This window comes from Ambystoma mexicanum, chromosome 10 (assembly GCF_040938575.1).
Source record: "Ambystoma mexicanum isolate Mex_15411 chromosome 10, UKY_AmexF1_1, whole genome shotgun sequence".
Taxonomy (NCBI): domain Eukaryota; kingdom Metazoa; phylum Chordata; class Amphibia; order Caudata; family Ambystomatidae; genus Ambystoma; species Ambystoma mexicanum.
In genome coordinates, this window is record NC_090932.1 from 127,273,326 (window position 1) to 127,291,928 (window position 18,603).

Consider the following 18,603-nt stretch of genomic DNA (forward strand, 5'->3'; position numbering starts at 1 on the left):
ATTTGAAGGTATTGAAGTACCTTAAAGTGAATCTTGTCAGAACCTGTCTTGAGTCACACAATACTGAAGCTGTGGTGGTATATCTGTGTGTCAGTAGATTCAATACCTCAGTAGTACAAATGAAGTGGAACACTATGAGGCAAAGGAGAATGTCCTCATAGTAAACTCTAGAAGAAGTGTAGTTTTTGAAGCAGAAGCAGCAGCACTGTGAAGTCATCCTGCCAAATATACCTATCGTGAATGCTAAACTTGTGAATGGAGATGTAATAACTGTCAATCAAGACTTGTGTTTCACTAACATTTATAGAAGTTGTATTTCTTTTGAACTGTGTCATCAAGTTTTCTCGGATAACTGGAAGTGGTGGTAAAGCATTGTGGCTGGGAATACCATTGATGCTACTTTAAGGAAGTGGAGAGTCTTTATTTCACCAAGAAAAAGAGATTTGTTGTTGGAAACTGTGACTATAATTGTTTAAGTTATCTGAATTGCCATATATTTTCTTTTTGTATTTTATGTGTAAGTGTGAGGACCAGACATCCTGCGTTTTTCCCTTTAGATGTGTTAGGCAGGGAAATCCTCATCAGAGTAGGTATAGTGAGGCATTTAATATCATTTATACTTTAATAAAATGTCATGTTTTGAAAAATCATCAAAATGGTATCTGCCTCGCATTGGTGACCCCTCACAGAACGCAGTGCTCAGGAAACACAGATTCCACTTGTGCCAGACAAAAATGAAATACTTTGAGATTTGGCTCACAAGTGATATGGGCCAAATTACAAAGGAGAACGTGAATATGGCAGAAATGGCAGATATGGAAAGATAGGTGAAGTTGAATGTATCATTATGGGGTAAAATGAATACTTTTAACATGACAGCAGTCCCAAGAATTAACTATATTTTAAGAATGATCCATCTCCCTCCTGGCAGCGGGACATTTACTGAGATGGACAGGATGGTTCAAGATTTCTTATGGCACCATAAACAACCAAGGATGAAACAATGGAGAAACTGCAGTTTACGTCCGATAAGGGAGGGAAGAATATGCCTAATTATGAGGCTTACCTCCTGATATTAACAAAACAACATATACTGCCTTTTCTTGAAGTGACCCCTGACGATAGCAGAGAAGAGGCAGATATGATGGGCCCACTGAAACCCAGGGCGTTACTGCCATATGGACCTAGACATGATGGTGGACTTGCCAAACTACGGTATTCTTAAAAGAATGCTGGATAGAGGTATGCAAGATACTGGGTCATGACCCGCTTTGAAATAGAAACGCATCCATTTTGCTCAATCCTAGTATGAGGATCAAAAAGAAGATGCTGTTTTGGCCTACATGGTACCTCACAGGAATGAAATGCCCAGGTGGCCATATGGAGAAAGTGTCATGGATCATATTTCAGAAGATAAATGGAGACACAGCTGGAATATTTCACAAGTAGCGAATACTGTATCCTGAAACATGCAATTGACACAGAGAAACCCATTACAGGAGATGATTCCAATTACAAAAAGGGGAGTGATCAGTTGGAGTGCGCTCAACTTTCTTTACATATGAGTAGTCCAATGCTGCACAAAATGCACAGGAGGTTCCCCTAACTTCCTCCAACAATTATTGACACAAGTGTATAGGATGTGCAGTTAAACTGCGCAAAGGACACTGTGTTCAAGGCAATAACTAATAAGGATAAATCCCTCATGGTATAGTTCGGAACGGGTAACTGACATTGCTGTCAGTGGGATTTATCCCAAATATACTGTGACCAGGTATTGATACCTTTATTGGCGCATTTAATTGGGTAACAAGTCTGACTTCAGTCCTATCTATTTTCCATCCTTTGGGTCTCTCATCTAGTGCCTCCTAGGTTACTACTTGAGGATATTGGCACATGCCCAACAGGCAAATGTCAGAAACTATACCATAAGGGATTTATCCCTATTAGTTATTGCCTTGAGGACGACCGATTGGTCGAAACACGTGTCGGCTGTGAACGCAATAAATCACCATTCACACTATTAGATGGTTGGGTTTTATTGAGTGCTCAGAGATATTGTAGCAATTCAACTAACACCAAGACTTGAACATTCAGAACACAGTGTCCTTTGCACAGTTTAACTGCACATCCTATACTCTTGCATTACAGGAGATGACCTGAAGAGCACTATACTACAGCTACAGCAGCAGGGTCATGTAGCGTCTGCACTGTAAAACCTCCGGCAGAGAGCTTGAAAGGGAAGCACAGTACTGATTGATGCATGGTCTTTGAACCTTGTGACCGAGTGAGGGGGGAGATGGGAGGGCCTTATGCCGGAATATACCACACATGTCCTTAAATTGGGGTGACATGTTAGACAGACTACAATACGTAATAGCATTTTTGGGACCCAAGAGAGAGTGTACATGATGGGGATATGTGACTCGGGAGCCTCATGGGGATGTAAACACAGAAAAGGAGCCTTGGTACATATGATATGGGAATATAGTAGGGTGCAAGATCCTTCTGGGGTGAGGTAGCCGGTGTGATAAATGAGGTACTGTGGCTGGATCTGGATTATTACTTTAAGACTCTATTCCTGGTAGAGGATGTATTCCTGGAGGACCTGTCTTGTCCACAAAAGAACTGGCTATCCATGCAGCCATGACTGCTAAAAAGTTGGTGTTGGGAAGCTGGAAGTCTGTCAAACCCTCATCTAAGGAAGGATGCATTCAAGAGTTGTGTAGGATATCCATATTTAAGAGGGTATTGTTGGAACAACAGGAAAAATGCTGACTGCATGAGAATATATGGGACAGGTTCTTGGAAATGGCTCTGTGGGGTTATTTTATTGATAAATACGTCGCTATCTTAAGATGAAGGGAGAAATTAAAGAAATTGAATAGGAACTGAGGGAGGGGGTGGAAATATGTTCATCGTCACTAATTTATGATGTACATATGTTTATGATGTATATAGTGAAAACGACTTAAAACGTAAATGACAAAACAACTTACAGAAGTGAATGAAAGTCCTCACCAGTTGGACCCTCATACCGGGAACTGATTGAACGGCGAAATCCATATATCCAAGTGTCTGACCTGCATATTTTCTATGAACATTCTTACTTACCTCTAAATTCTCTTGTAGTTTAGACACATGGGTTACACCTAATTGTAACCTTCACTTGCAGCATATACAGTTGGTGCAGAGCGAGAGGAGGAGTTGCCAAGAATTAACCCCTGTGATGAAACTCACCTCTTAAAGCTATGCCTTGTGAGTGAAGCCTTGACTCTTTGTAAGCAGGTGCTAGGGTATAATTAATAAAAAGTAATGCATGGGAGCCGTTACCAGACTGCCTTTCATCAGTGCATAGTTACTCTCTGGCACAGACATTTGACTAAACGTTTCTGAAGATGAAGGTTTGCATTCTGGACCACTGGATGAGAACGGAAGCAAGGCTCATCAGAGCAGGGCATCATTTATTACAATCCATTGCAATCCCCACCCACCTGGATGAAATGTTGCATCTGAAACAACAATGTTAGAGGTGAGACTTTATCTTTGATAATGTAATGACCCATCGACCCATGTACAGCAAAACAGTGCTCTTACCAGCAGCTGTATGTTTTACCAAATTAGACTGCTAAAGAAAACTAACACCATTCCTCTCCAGGAAACAAGTAGCACTGATAGAAGGACTAACTATCTATTCCAATTAATGTACTCAGGCTCCAATAAGTTCAAAATCCATCTGTGAGACTTGTCTGGGGCTTATAAAAAAGGGCCTAATTGTCCAGGGCATGAAACCGCTTCACTGGTATTGCTTAAGGTAGCATTGGTGTTATTCGACCATTTAGACACTACTGCAGCCTCTTATGTAAATGACAAGATGTTCCTCTACCTGCCCCACTGGATCTTACGCAGCTCTGGTCAAAGGTTCCTAACTATCCCAGCCTTAGCACCACAGTAGGGTAGAAGGTGTTGCGCCTTGAAACACTTGTGTATAGGAGCATAATAAATAACAAATCAATCAATCAAGTTGCCTAGGTTTGGCACATTCTCCCATTTTTTTCATGATGTTATATCAGCTGACAGGTTGAGAATAGAGTTAAAAACTCTCCTATTCAAATAGGTGTCCTTCACTCAATAGCGTTGAGACCCATGTGTGGGTTGTGTGAACTAAGTGTGAAATACATCCATCCATCCATACATACATACATACATACATGCAGAGCTTCAATAAATGAAGCTTTAATCTCTGAGCACGAGTTTGAGTTTGAGACATACTTGGAAAATGGAATGACTTGGCAGACAAACCAGTCTAAGAATGCTATTTGCCCAAACCACTACAGGATATAATTTTATACCACACTTCAATTTAGCCCTAACTTCTTTGATGTTTTAATGTCCAACAAAAAAATCTAAAATGATGGGTCTCTAGCTTGAGAATATAAGATAGATCAGTATATACCTGACATTATAAACACCAGCCACTGATGAGGCACTGCAACGGCAGTAAGGAGGTCAAGGGCTGGATCAATACACAACAGAGGAGAACTAGAACGGGTAGATATGGCGGTATCCACTCCTTTATCATTTCATCTGCCAGGAATAATCTAGCCCTCCTGTGCAATTAATCAAAGTTCCGGACACGCAAACACCAGTCAGTGGCTCAATGTGTTAAGTGCTGTGAGCATGTTAGTGGGGAGCAACATAGACAGTTGATACTCATTGACCATACCCAAAATGTAATTCCTCACACAGTTACACCATATTGCAGCATGTCTAACCTGCCATAAACCCCTGCATAAAACTAGATTCGGAAAATGACCAACCATTAACAATAAGCCTCATATGTCCCGACTACCCTGACGGTAGATGATACATTGGGTAGGTGATATAATGTAAGGGGTACAAAAGGGCTTTTCCACAAACCACCTAACACCAATCGCCCTTTCAAGCAGACATTTCTATGCACATACCTTCGATCAGTTGAAGGGCGTTCTCCAGGTATTCGTCTGTTGAGATCTGTTGACCCCCTAGTTCCAAGTCCAGAGTGAAGTCACGTACAGCCCAGATAAATGTGGGACAAAAGCCATTTCCTTCATTAGAAGCATTGTTACCCTTTGATGACTTCTCTTTGATATGGTTCGACAGCTCCAACACAGAGCTGAAAATTCATGTTAAGGAAAATAATACTGATTCTTGGTTCCTGTGCTGTGACATTATCAGTCAACTTTAGAAGTATTTTTTTCAGTCTTATCCAAATGGCTACCAGAAGACAATGGTCCAAACCCTAGCATACCCCTTGATGATTAACCTGAATGAGGTAAAAATAAGTCACCCAATGTTGATTCAAATTCAACCATTTTAAAAGTGGAATTAACAATGTATTATGAAGTACATTGTACGATGGACACAAAAAGAATTTGGACATTAGTTTCCATAGACAAAGAATTAGGACCACATATAATAGAGGTTAACAGTGACCACTTGGACTCATAGCAATTCTTAACATGTAAGAAAGTCAGAAAGGGAAGAAAAGAACTTGCGTCGATGTTGTAGTAGCAGCATCAAATACCTTCTCCTTTTGCACTGATATACATGAACTTCCAACACATTTCTTTATGCTGAAACTCACCAGTAAAGTATAGTATTACCCAAATTGACCTTTTACAATTGACCTTTTGTCCTAGTTGACCTAATAATAGTGGTCCTAATTGACCTTTAACTTTAATTAACTTTTTATATACATGTGTGGGTTTGGGGTAATAAATAATATAATGGGATTGGGTAGGTGGTTGCGGGGGTTTTTGGATTGAGTGGGGAGTTACGGGGGGTTTCCCCCCGCATATTTGTCCTAATTGACCTTCATTTCACGATCAATTGTGCAGAAGGTCAATTCTCCCGCGCTCAATTGTGAAAAGGTCAATCAGTATACATTAGTAAAGTATACCAGAAAAGTATAATAAAATAACCTATAGTTTTCAATGTTATCTCAACATATTTCAACCAGCGACAATACAGCCCTTACATTACAGAAGATTAATAGCCATAAAAGAATGGCTGCTATTGACAGATTGGCCAAAATTGGCAAATAATTAAGCTCAAGATACACTGGCTCATTAGCTGTGGATGGCAAGACATGAAACACATGTTTACAAAATTTAAATTTTACTTTTGTCAAACTATCCTCAGAAAATGGCCCCAGACACCAGCAGCACACCGATCTATTTGATTTGACTTGGCTTCAAAAACTTTAATTTTTGGCTTAACTGCATTGCCACCAAAATTAACTGAAAAATGTTATATTACCGAATTAGACTGATTTGCCAAAATAGACATTTTAGTTCGATGTTCTTCTCATAGATGGTTATCGACAAAACGTACACCTAGATAATCGATGAAAGAAAATCTTGTAGAAATAGAATTGTTAAGGTACAAAATTGTGACCTTACCCTTCTTATTAGAATATAGCATAACATGTGATATTATTGGGAGGCGTGGCTAACAACCAAGTTGTAGAGACGTAACTTCAGGGAACTCCTGCCGGATCCGTAAATGATCCTGAAGTAAACGCACTAAAAGTGGCAGAAGTACGGCACAAACCAGCGTGAAGGATCCAGGAATCAAAGGGCTACTTGAGTGCCTGAATCGGAAGAGAAAAACACTCCCCCTGCAGAGATAGAGAGGTTCGACCTCCCAATCGTAATATGGCGGCTATCACAAAGTGAAGGGAAGACTTGAGGGAGAAGGCGCTGTACCCAGCCAGGAATTGTCACAAAACTACACAGCACTCGAGCCAGAACATTCCTGATAAGAGGTTGCCTGTGAGAACAACGACGAGCAAAGCGGGAGAAGGAGCAAGCAGCAGGGAGTCGTGGTGCAGCCCACCAGAATAGAAGAAGACGCATGCCCAGTGGGGAGAACTTCAAGTGCAGTGAGAAGAAGAGGAGAGCAGAGCAGATAGTTATGGCCAGAAAGGAGAGGTGTGAGAGTGGGACGAAAAGCGGAAGCAGAGAAGCTCCGGATCAAGACTGGAGCACATGGCTGACAAGCCGTAGAGCACCTTGCAGCAGTGACGCAGCCTGGAAGAGCAGCGTACTGCCGATGGCAGGCAAGAGGAAAGCGCTTCTCGAAACATTGGCCCCTCCACACAAGCAAAGCGGACCGCAACCTGAGGCGAGGAATAAAGGGGGAGCGGGAGAGCGGCTGAGCGCACTAGCGTTACGACCCCCTCACATTAAGCAGGCAGCATCTGTTGGGCACAGGAAACATTGGGACTCACTAGGGAAGCAGGCGCAATAGCAAGGACACAGAGGCAGCAGCTGGAGACCGACTAACATATAAGTGCGGGGAGAGGATCTACCCCGAGAAACAGGCAGGCTGGTAGACAGCACTGAAAAGGGCAAGTCACTGCTGTGCTATAAAACATAAGGGGCTCCACGAGGGCAAGCAAGCAACAGCAGAGGAGACAGCGATGAACACTTCTCCCCCCCCTCACAGTTAGGATTCTGACCAGGAGGTCAAGGATCGAGTAGACTGGGGCCAGCTACAAAAGGGGGCAGACGAGTGCCGAGAAGGCAGAATAAACTGTGCGGCTAATAAGCAATAACAGAGCAGATACGAAAAGGAAGAGCCCTACCACCGCCAACAACAGAAAAGATATAGAAAAGAGATAACAGGTCACTAAGAGCAAACAAAACAGAGGGAAGGGCAAACAACTAATGATTGAGGACTTTGCAAGGAAGGAAGGAAGTGCCCCAGGACAAATGGAGGAGAGAGTACTGACAGAGCGAGACACCACAAAAGGGCAATAGTGTGATGAAGGACTAATATTAGCAGCCGTAGCAGCTTTGAAAGCCTCGCTAGAAAACAAGATTGATGCAGTGATATTGGACATGGCACCTCTATGGCAAGATGTCTGCTCCATAGCCGACAGGCTTATCGCGGTAGGAACACAAGTGCAAGAGAACACTGTGAACATAGGAAACAACACGATAAATGTGGCACAGCTGACGGACAGAATGACATTTCTGGAGCGAAGAGTGGAGGGCGCGGAAGGGCTAGCAAGAAGGAACAATATATGTATATTAGGTTTGCCAGAAGGAGAAGAAGGACACAATGCGACAGAGTATGTGGAGAATTTGCTAACACAAGAAATAGTAGCGAGCACACTGACGCAAGGATTTACAGTGGAAAGGGTTCACAGATCCCTGGTGAAGAGACTGCCGCCAAGGGCACCACCCAGACCTATCATTGCAAAAATCCTGAACTTCAAAGACAAGGAACGCATATTAGCATTTTCTAGGGGCCATTCAAAGAGTGTCCTCGAAGCTGGCAATATTTCCTGACAACACCCTGCAGGTACAAAAGAACAGAGCCCAGTTTAAGAATGGTAGATGAAGGTAAATCTTGTTTTTTTGAATCACAAGAATGAATGAACAGCAAAGGAATAGCACACATCCCGGAGAGGAGAGCTAGCTGAATACTTGCACTACCCTGGTAATGAAGCTGAAACTAGAATACAGCAGCGTTTGCGCAGAACTATGAGTCTGGAGCAGGAAGTCTTCCTGAATGCAGAGACCGGTGCAGAGTCTTGAACTCTCTGGACGGCAGGCGACGTCCACACCCATATAAAGTGTCCCTTTTGTAGGAGCGCCCGTTGTTTGGCGCTCACCGCTGCACGTTGATCGCCTGAAACGCAGAACATGAGAAGTGGTTGGGCCTGAACGCGCAAGATGCAGTTGGGCCATTGTTGTTTATGTTTGGAATTAACACGTTGTCGTCCCATAAATGTTTGAGTTTAAAGTTGGGAGGCGCAACTTCAAGGGTCATATATGAGAATGCGTACTGGAAAGGATGGATATTTGGTTCTCTTTCATAGAGGACACGAGAAAAGGGAACATGAACAAATGTGGCAAAGAGAGAGGGGGAGGATGGCCTATGGGATGGAGGAAGCGGGGATAATGAACGACTTTGGCTCCAGGGGTTATGATAATGACCTGGAATGTACGGGGCCTCAATGGTTATGTTAAATGTTTGAGGATACATGCATACCTCAGCTGTTGCTACATCCGGTAGCTTGTCAATGCCTGCCTCTCCACCGTTTTCCACACGGCTGTCAGCGAGGGTTGTCCCGCTACTTTGTTTCCACTGCAATGCACCCGATGGCTCTTCTGGACATAGGGGACTCCAGCTTCACATTGCATGCCCTCACCCTGCCTTAAGTGCAGGTACTATAGATACACTGTTCCACTGTAGAGCGTGAGCTTGTTACTGTTCAACCTCGTTTCGGTTCGCTAGCTAGTCACTGGTCCAGTCGCATGTTTCTCTGATCGCTGGCTGCCAACACTCTGTGCTGCTTGTGCAATATTATGCTTTCATTTGTCTTGTTGCGCCGGCCATCTTGTTTCGCTCTAATCACGCCGGACACAATATTTCCAACGCCACATTTCGTTCATCTCCTCTTTTCCAGACCCCAGTTTGCTCATGGAGCTGCTCCAGCACTTTGCATCACTGGCCTTCTGTTTGTGTGCACGAATGCACGTTGCTGCTGCTGTTTCATTAAAGAATCAAGTCGGATCGACAGTAGTCCTGAAGAAACCCGTCCTACAGCATGGCCTCTAAGACATGCCCCCAGGATACATGCATGCCTGCGAAGAAAGGGTGTAGGCATAGCACTGCTGCAAGAGATACACCTCACGAAAGAAAAACAATGCACCCTGGCAAAGAAATAGGGAGGAACCCTAGTGGGCTCACCTTACTCTGCATATGCTAGGGCAGTGGCTATCTGGATAGCATCCTCAGTCCTTTTTAAAATCTTGGAGAGTGATGAGGCGGGCAGAATGGTCCTGCTACATGGCTTTTTAGAGAGCCGAGAGATGTGCATAGTCAACACGTATGCGCCCAACCACAGTGCGGGAATATTCTTCAATTGTCTGTTGGCACGCCTAGCCACATATCGGGAGGCAAAGTGGCTCTGGGGTGGGGATTTTAATTGTACAATAAATCCCACACTGGACAGATCAGATGGGAAATACAAGAGGCCTGCCCCCCGCCCCTGCTAAAGCCCTGATCAAATTACTGGACCATTTAGCGTTGGAGGATGTGTGGAACTCGGAGCATCGGCAAACACGGGGATACTCACTTCACTGAGCCCTGAATGGGGTACTTACACGCATAGATTATTTCTTTAAGGGACGGGAGCCCTGGGGGAATTTGAGCGCTGAGTTTCTGCCAAGGGTTCTTTCAGACCATGCTCCACTGATTGTAGAATGGCAGGGCCTTTCGTTTAGACCCCCTATCCCAGTATGGAGGTTGCGAGCAGAAGCACTGCTCGACAATACATTCCGAGATCAGATGTCAGATAGTATAGAGAACTTCTGTGAAGACAATGAGGGCAGTGTGGACAGACAATGGGAGGCTTTTAAAACTGTGCTGGGAGAGTAGGCAATAGGGCGAATGAGTGGTGCCAGGAAGACTATAATTCAAGACCTCTGTGATGCAGAATGACAAATTGGCGATGCAGAACTTAAGCAGGCTGTGGAGGGGGATGAGAATGGATCATACATAAAACTCAGACAGCAGTGTATAGCACAATGGGAGATGTTAGGCAAATTTGACTTTAAAATACACAGAAAAATTGCACGGGTAAAGAGATCAGAAGGGACATGATCTGTGTGATAAAAGATGAGACAGGGGATTTGCACAGAACTCAAGTTGGGGTGAATACAGTGTTTGCCAGATTTTTTGTCCTTATATGGCCAAAGGCGGAACTTAGACCATTCAGAGGCAGAGGAAGTGTTGCTGGAACTGACCCTACTGTGCCTAATAATGGAACAGGCAGAGTTGTTTGACACGCCATTGGCGGTAGAAGAAATACAGGAGGTCATAAAGGCGCTGCCTATGGGGAAAACGCCTGGCGCTGATGGGTTACTCTGGGAATTTTATAGGGAATACGCAAACACACTGGCATCCAAGTTGTTATTTATGTATGAGGAAGCGTATGAGAAGGGGTAACTGAGAGAATCCATAATAGTGCCTATTTTAAAACCAGGCAAACCCTCTCTGGAATGCGGGTCGTACAGGCCCCTTTCCATGATAAACACAGATTGTAAGATACTGACGGGCACACTAGCGCAACGACTAAAAAGACTGATAGGCGGAATAGTGCATTCAGACCAAACAGGGTATGTACCGGGCAGAGATACCTCCTGGAACCTGCGAAGATTACACCATATAATTGACTGCACTGATAGTATGCAAGAGAAATGTGCAGTGACCTCCCCAGATGCTTTTAAGGTGTGTGACTCTGTCGAGTGGGACTGGTTGTATGCTATACTATAACGCATCGGCGTGGGTCTGGTCTTCCTGCGATGGGTACAAGTGATCTATGCGCAACAAGGGCTAGAGTAAGGACAGGGAAGCATATCTCTGACAATTGGGAACTCAAAAAAGGCACAAGACACGGCTGCCCCCTGTCCCCTATGTTGTTCATTCTGGCCCTGGAGCCACTGGCACAGTTCTTGTGCTCAGAATACAGAGACGCTGGTATAACAATAAAAGCGGTTAGACATGTTATATCACTTTATGCAGACAACATGCTGCTTTATTTAAACAGGCCGGAAGACAATCTCCCCTATATATTAGACGTGATGGACAGGTATGCCAGATTAAGATCATCAGGGACAACCCAGCTTGTTCCCTCTAGGAGCCCTGACGGCATTAGACGAAACTCATCTCCTGACCTAGACATTAAATGGACGCCGCAGTCGTTCAGATACTTGGGAGTAGATCTTTGGCATGATCTCACAGATACCCACAGGCAGAATATCCAAAGGGTGTGGAATGGCCTCGTAAAGAGCATGCAGTTTTGGTGAGAACTACCGCTGTCAATGACAGGTAGGGCAGCACTGATTAAGATGGTGGCACTACCAAGATTATTATATCAGTTGACGAACATTTCATAGGATGTGCCTGCGACATTCTTTCACAAAATTGAAAGCACCATCAGGGAATTCTGAGGGTGGGCAAGAGATGCAGGAAAGCATTTGGAACGCTACAGAGGGATCCCGCTAAGGGTGGGATACGAGTACCCAATTTAGAAACATATTATTTAGCAGGGCAGCTACAGTTCATTATTGGGTGGATAGCAGATGAACCCACAGTAGACACATGGCTACTACAACCATGGCTCAAACCCCTTTACCTGAAAGAAATACTGTGGGTGGATGATAGAAGACTAAAAGGTATGGCACATTTGGTGTCACACGGAAGAAGGATGTGGAAGAGAGCGTGGAAACTGATGAGGATAGAAGACCCTTACTCCCTACACATTCCATTAGCAGGGTTAGTAAATGGGTGCCCAGGCATGAGGGAGGTCGGTTAGAATCCAATGGGAGGAAAAGGGGATAGCCATGGTGGGTGATTTACTTGAGGAAGGGAAGATACTGGAGTTTGAGGCTGTAAGGAGGGACAGTGGAATTTCAAAGGGTCAGTTCCTAACACACATGAGTATGGTGAGATTAATTGTGGATAGATGGCCCGAGGTACGAACTAGGATAGAAGCGGAAGACACACTGGTGACCATGTATGACGTCACAGAGGGTGGCCATATGATATCAAGACTACATGACTTAATGATGGGGAAAATGGGGCAGAGGCTCACCAGGACGAAGATGGCCTGAGAGGCAGACCTTGGCAGAAACTTTACAGGTGTGGAATGGGGTAATATACTCCTATGCACAAAGCAGGTGTCGAGAAATGCTAGATTCAAGCTGATTCAATTGTATGTAACGCACCGGAGCTACATGACACCGCACAGGATATCGCAGATCCCAGGGGCGGGAAAACAAAGCAGCCCGAGGTGCTTGGCAGGAGAGGCAGAAACGCTCCAAATGTTCTAGGCCTATCCAGTTATACAGACATTCTGTGCTGCGATTGTGGAAAAAGTGGAAGTGGGAGGCATTGGCATGAGGGGATGGCCACCTGAGGCATGCTTATTAGGAATGTTTCCAAATGGTAGGAGAAGAGGAAAAAGTGGCAAACCGACAGCGCATCAGACAAGGAGGAAATATTTAATGTGTATACTGGCCAAAAGACCGATTGCCATGGCCTGGAAACAGGCCAGAGGCCCAAGCATTGAAGCATGGTGGGGAGATCTCCGAAGATGGGCGATGGCTTAGACAGTGGTGATATAAAGGGGACTGAGAGAAAGGAGTGGGGATGTACTGGCCTGGAACACGCTTACCCAGAATATGTTTGAGGCTGTGAGACCTTGTAGGGCTGACGAGGGAGAGAGTCGGGGAGAACTGGGAGATGAACAACCCATGTCACATCCACCAGGGGAGGGGGTAAAGGTGATGTAGGTTAAAGGGACATCGACGACTGTAGTGGGAAATTTAGACAGAGATATTACATTACATAAAAGATGGACCAGGGGCTGTGATATGGACTAGGTGGCGGAATTCCAGTAGCCTGGTTGGTACAAGGGTGAATCAACCCTTGTGTATCACCCACCCTCTATAACATATACACTAAGCTACTGTTTGACCATCTAGATGAGCTAGGCATATCATACTCGAACTGCGCTGACGACACGCAGATCCTCATCACTCTATCTGGCAACTACCAATCTGATTCTACCCTTCTCAACAAAATTTACAACAAAATACAGGGATGGATGGCCAACCATGGCCTCTGTCTTAACGACGACAAAACCGAGATGCTCCTCATCGGATCCAACCTAAGACTCAGCAAACTAGGCCCCAAATACTCTTTATACTCTATTGATGGCAATCTTATCAAAGTAGAAAAGGTAGCTAAAACCTAGGTTTCTACCTAAATCTGCCTTAAAGCTCCAAAGAAAAATCAGTGCTACTGCTTCATCTATGACTTATACCTCCAAATTGATTAATGCCTGCCCACCCTTTCTTAATTCCAATAGTTCTCTCACCTTGGCCAGAGCCCTCATAATGTCCAAACTGGACTACTGCAATTCTCTCTATTTGGGCACTAGTCAAAAGAATCTTCACAAACTCCAAGTATTGCAAAACAATGCTCTTAGGGCTGCACTCAATATTCCACGCTCCAGCCACATCACACAAACTAGACAAAACGCCAATTGGCTTCCGATACAAGACAGGATCACCTTCCGACCTCTTATGATTACCCACAAATGCCTCAATGACTCAGCGCCTAAATATCTGATGAACAAATTCTTCAGGAGAGAATCCATGAGGCCTCCCAGATCTACTCACTCACACTGCCTAAACATTCCCTCTTTTAAACTAAAGAAAGCAGAGGGCTCCAGCTTCCCCGTTTTAGCAGCCAAAACTTGGAACAAACTCCCTCTTGATCTAAAAACTGAAACTGTGTTCCTCTCTTTTCGGAACAAAATAAAATGTTGGTTACTCCTGCATCCAACCTAAATAACCAGTAATATCCAAATTGACCTATCGTGATCTCTAGACTTTTGCTTCCCACGCGACTATGCCCAGAGCCTTAGTAGGTCCTACCCTTAGGCTACCGGCTATACTTAGCCAGTAGCAATCCTGCTAGCTCTTACCATGTCCCTAAAAGATTGTACATTCTGTAAACTTCTGATATTGTGTATATATCAACACATAGGGCCTCATTACACGGTAGGCGGTAAAAACCGCCAATTACCGGCATGGCGTAAATAGCATGTCCGCCCTCGCAAGAAGCCGCAAATTGCATGCCATTACGAGATCGCGGGCACGAGCCTACCGCCATGCCGGTAATGAGCCTACCGCCATGCCGCAAAAGTCCCCAAAAAGTCCCTTAACGGCATCCTCGAAAGCGCTGTTAGCACTTCCGCCCTGCCGCCACATGCAAATAGCGGTTTCCGCAAATATCGTTGACCGCCATTAGCGGTCACCGCTAATAGCGGTCACCGCTATATTGCGGAAACGGAAATAGCGTCATCGCACCGGAACGGGAAAGAGCACGGCGGCCATCTTTAAAAACACAATCCATTGCCATCCCCCTTATCCAGGACACCTTACCAGGAACCACGTTGGGAAATACACCAAGGACACCGTGAAGATACCCAAGGCCATCAAAAAAGCGTCTGAGCGGCAACGCAAGGAGAAGTTTTGCAAGGAGGAGCTCCTGATGCTAACGCAGACACTAGCAGACAATGCTCATGTCGTCTTCAACAACGACATGCGTCGGGAGACCACTGTGAAGAAGAAGGCCATCTGGGAAGAGGTAGCCCACAAGGTCAGCGCGGTAGGCATCACAACCCGCACAGTAAAAGACTGCCGAAAGAGGTGGGATGACCTCCGGCTCCGTGTGCTGAACATTCTATCCATGAACCGCAATCTGGCTACGGGCACAGGAGGAGGCAGTGAATCGCCAATCAAGCTCACTGAGTGGGAGGAGACATGCGCATCAACCATCGGGGTGGAATGCATTGAGGGAGTTGGACAAATGGAGAATGGCGTGGCCGTTTCGTCCGATGGAGGTGAGTGTATGCATCAAACAAAGCACAGTGAAGTGTGATGTTCCCCCCAATCATGTGTCCATATCAATGCCGTGGCTCCAGCCACAAACAGACATGCATGCATCACCACATGCCCAAACAACACAGACCCATTCATGCATGACCCACCCAACATCCCCATTACCTGCATCCACACTGTAGAGGCCGGAATGCATGGAACGGCATGACGTATTCATTTTGCTCAAGGCAGGTCGACCCATTACTGATGGTTGTCAACATTTCTCACCCTTGCAGGATCACACTGACACTGAGGAGGCACGCACTTCCACACCTGCTCCCACATCCAGCAAAAAAGCAAGGAGGGATGCCACAGGGGACACCGCCACATCCACAAGGGCAGCCAGGACGAGTGTCCATGACCACAGGGACAAAAGCAGCCGGAACACCAGTTGCACGCATCCACAGGCCATGGCTGCTCCCGTCGTGGCACCCACGGAAGTGTGTCTCCCAGCAGGTGAGGGCAGCATCGAGGGAATGCACTCTGCTGCCACCAGCTCAACGGGTGAAGCAGCAGCCACGGCCCCACCTTCAGATGAGGAGGACACACCTGCCATTGATGCTGATAGCCAGAGCCCCAGACCAACAAGCCCCTTACTGGCAAGCCCGAGGTACTCCTCAGGTCCGGGTAGTCATGGAGATTCACCCACCCCTGAAGGGATATGGAGCCCCCAGATATCCTCTCCTGATGCAAGTGCAATGGGACCAGGTGCATCAGCCATTCCACCAGCACCCACCATGCGACATGACCTCTCGTCCATCTACCAGAGGCAGAACGAGATGAGTGGCCTAGTAGGTCAACATGTGGCAGAGACAGTCCACCTGAGGGAGGACATAGCTACATTGGCACAGCAGACAAGGGAGGGCATGGAGGCATGCACCAGCCGAATCTGCAGTGAAATGGCCCAACTGCGGCAGGCCATGAACCGCATAGCAGACGCTATTGAGCGTCGGTGCCCACTCACGGCCCAGGAAGAACCAGGCCCCCCCTCGTCTGGGAGTTCACGCCAGACTAGTCCCCTGCGCCGGTCTATGCGGAACCTGCGGCGCACGGCTTCACAACCACCAGATGACGATGCAGGCACTGGCAAATAGGGCCACCAGGATTCGTGTGCCACATGTGGCAATGGACACAATCACGTCATAAGACTCACATGGGAGTGTTGAGGGGGGAGGGGGGTAAGGGTCTGTTTGGGTGTGTTGAGGGGGGAGGGGGGTAAGGGTGTATTTTGGGAGTTTGGGTTATGCACTTTCGTACCACAATATGTTCAATATACACTGTTCAGAGTTTGAAACCCAAGCGTGGTCTCCATTATTGTGTATGTGTCATTCATTGTGGACAGGGTCCTTTGTGGGCCTCGAAACATGCACCAGGGCAACAATTCCCATCTACGTCCATGCTATTTCACCTTGGTGCATGATGAGATTACAGAATCAGATGCTGATGCACATCGTGTGCCTCCTTGGCACTGCCTGTTTCATGTCCTGCCGTGGCATTCCACGCGCACTCATCCTCAGCCACATCATACTCTTCTGGTGGTTGCATGTCAATTTCAGGTGGCATAGGCACGTTCCATCATATGCACATTTTGTGATGCTCTACACATGCCATGGTTGTCTTTGCCACTTTGACACGGCCGTACAGGAGTGCCACACCCAGGCCGCTTAGGCAGCGGAGCACTGTCATTGGAGGGATGTACTTTATTGTTGTCTTCTTCCTGCTGGTTCTGTGGGTTCCGTACAGGTGTTGGGAGCCACCTCCTCAGTGGATCGCTGGCATTGCCTGTATGGTGTGAGGAATGGGTACCTGTTACGGGTCACCTCTGGTGTGGGCTGTTGTTGTTGGTGCTGCACTGCTATCATGTAGTCAAGGCTGTCATGTCATGCTGCTGCTATTGGCACCATCTTGGTGTGGGAAGGGGTGTGGGTAGGGGTGTGGTGTGCTCTTTTGTGCTGCCTGTCTCCATTGCATGCACCTGTGCTGATTGTGTCCACCTGTAGTTGATGGGTACACTGCTCAGGTCTCTTAACGGGTGCTTTTCGATGCCGTTATTAGCGTCATGCCTGTAAGGGGTTTTTGGGTGTTTTACATGCCGCTAATACCATGTCCGCATGGCTTGTGATGGCCTGGTATTAACGCCATGGCGCTAATACCGGCCTGGTGGTCGCGCGCACGCGGCCTTGCCGCTATTAGTGGCACCGTAATTAACGGGTCCGCAGATAGCGGTGGGTTCGGGTCGTGATTGGCTTAGGGAATTAACGGTACCGGTAAATCTTTACCGGTACCGGTATTCCGTTACCGCACAACGTGTAATGAGGCCCATAGTCTTGTCTTGTATATTCCATTGCATATTACAATGTACTCTGTATTTTTACTGCATATTTTCATTGTATATATATTATGTAACATGTACCTTAAGAAAAGCGCCCAGATACCCCAAGGCTTGGTGCGCTATACAAGCAAATAAAACAAACAAACAACAGGGGTTTTGCACCCAAGGATGGACTTTTCATATGATCCAGGAACTTTAAGTGGCCTGAGCAAATTAGGAACTATGTTCCATAGATATATACTGAGCATGTGAATGACATTAGATCCTCTGAAGGGGTGGGGGGGGTTCGGGGTTGTTGCGATTTTTTATGCATTGAAAACAATAAAAATAAATGTTAAAAAAACTTGTGATATTAGTCACACCCACCAAAAATCAGCATAGCTTTTAGACAGGTTCTACAAGGGTTTTTCTGTTCAAGCAATAAACACATCATCATCTGTGTAAGTTAAAAGCGGTATTGACCTGCCCAATAATTGTGGGACATCAACATTCAATCTCAGGAGACAGCTTTCAAGGCCATTAAAACATAGGTTAAAAAGCTATGGGCCAGTAACCCATCCCTGTTTGACTCCCTAAGTAATGGGAATGAGAAATGTGGGGGTTAATTCTCCTCTAGTGCCTTACCTTACAAAAGCGTTATTTACTTTAGTACAACTGCATTATAAGACTTAACCAGAAGGGATGAATACCCATTCGGTTAAAATGTGAGCTATGGATAGTTCATCCTGTTGAATGCCATTAACAGATCCATACCAACCA

At 45.8% G+C, this 18,603-nt stretch overlaps 1 protein-coding gene across 1 annotated transcript in view; it reads right to left on the minus strand.

Moving 5' to 3' along the window:
• Nucleotides 1-18,603, minus strand: part of LOC138491218 (guanylate-binding protein 1-like) — a 358,543-nt gene that overhangs the window by 236,567 nt on the left and 103,373 nt on the right. The window contains exon 4 of the mRNA XM_069617607.1: nucleotides 4,968-5,155. Within this exon, the coding sequence (XP_069473708.1) occupies nucleotides 4,968-5,155 (188 nt within the window). The remainder of the gene's footprint in view (nucleotides 1-4,967; nucleotides 5,156-18,603) is intronic.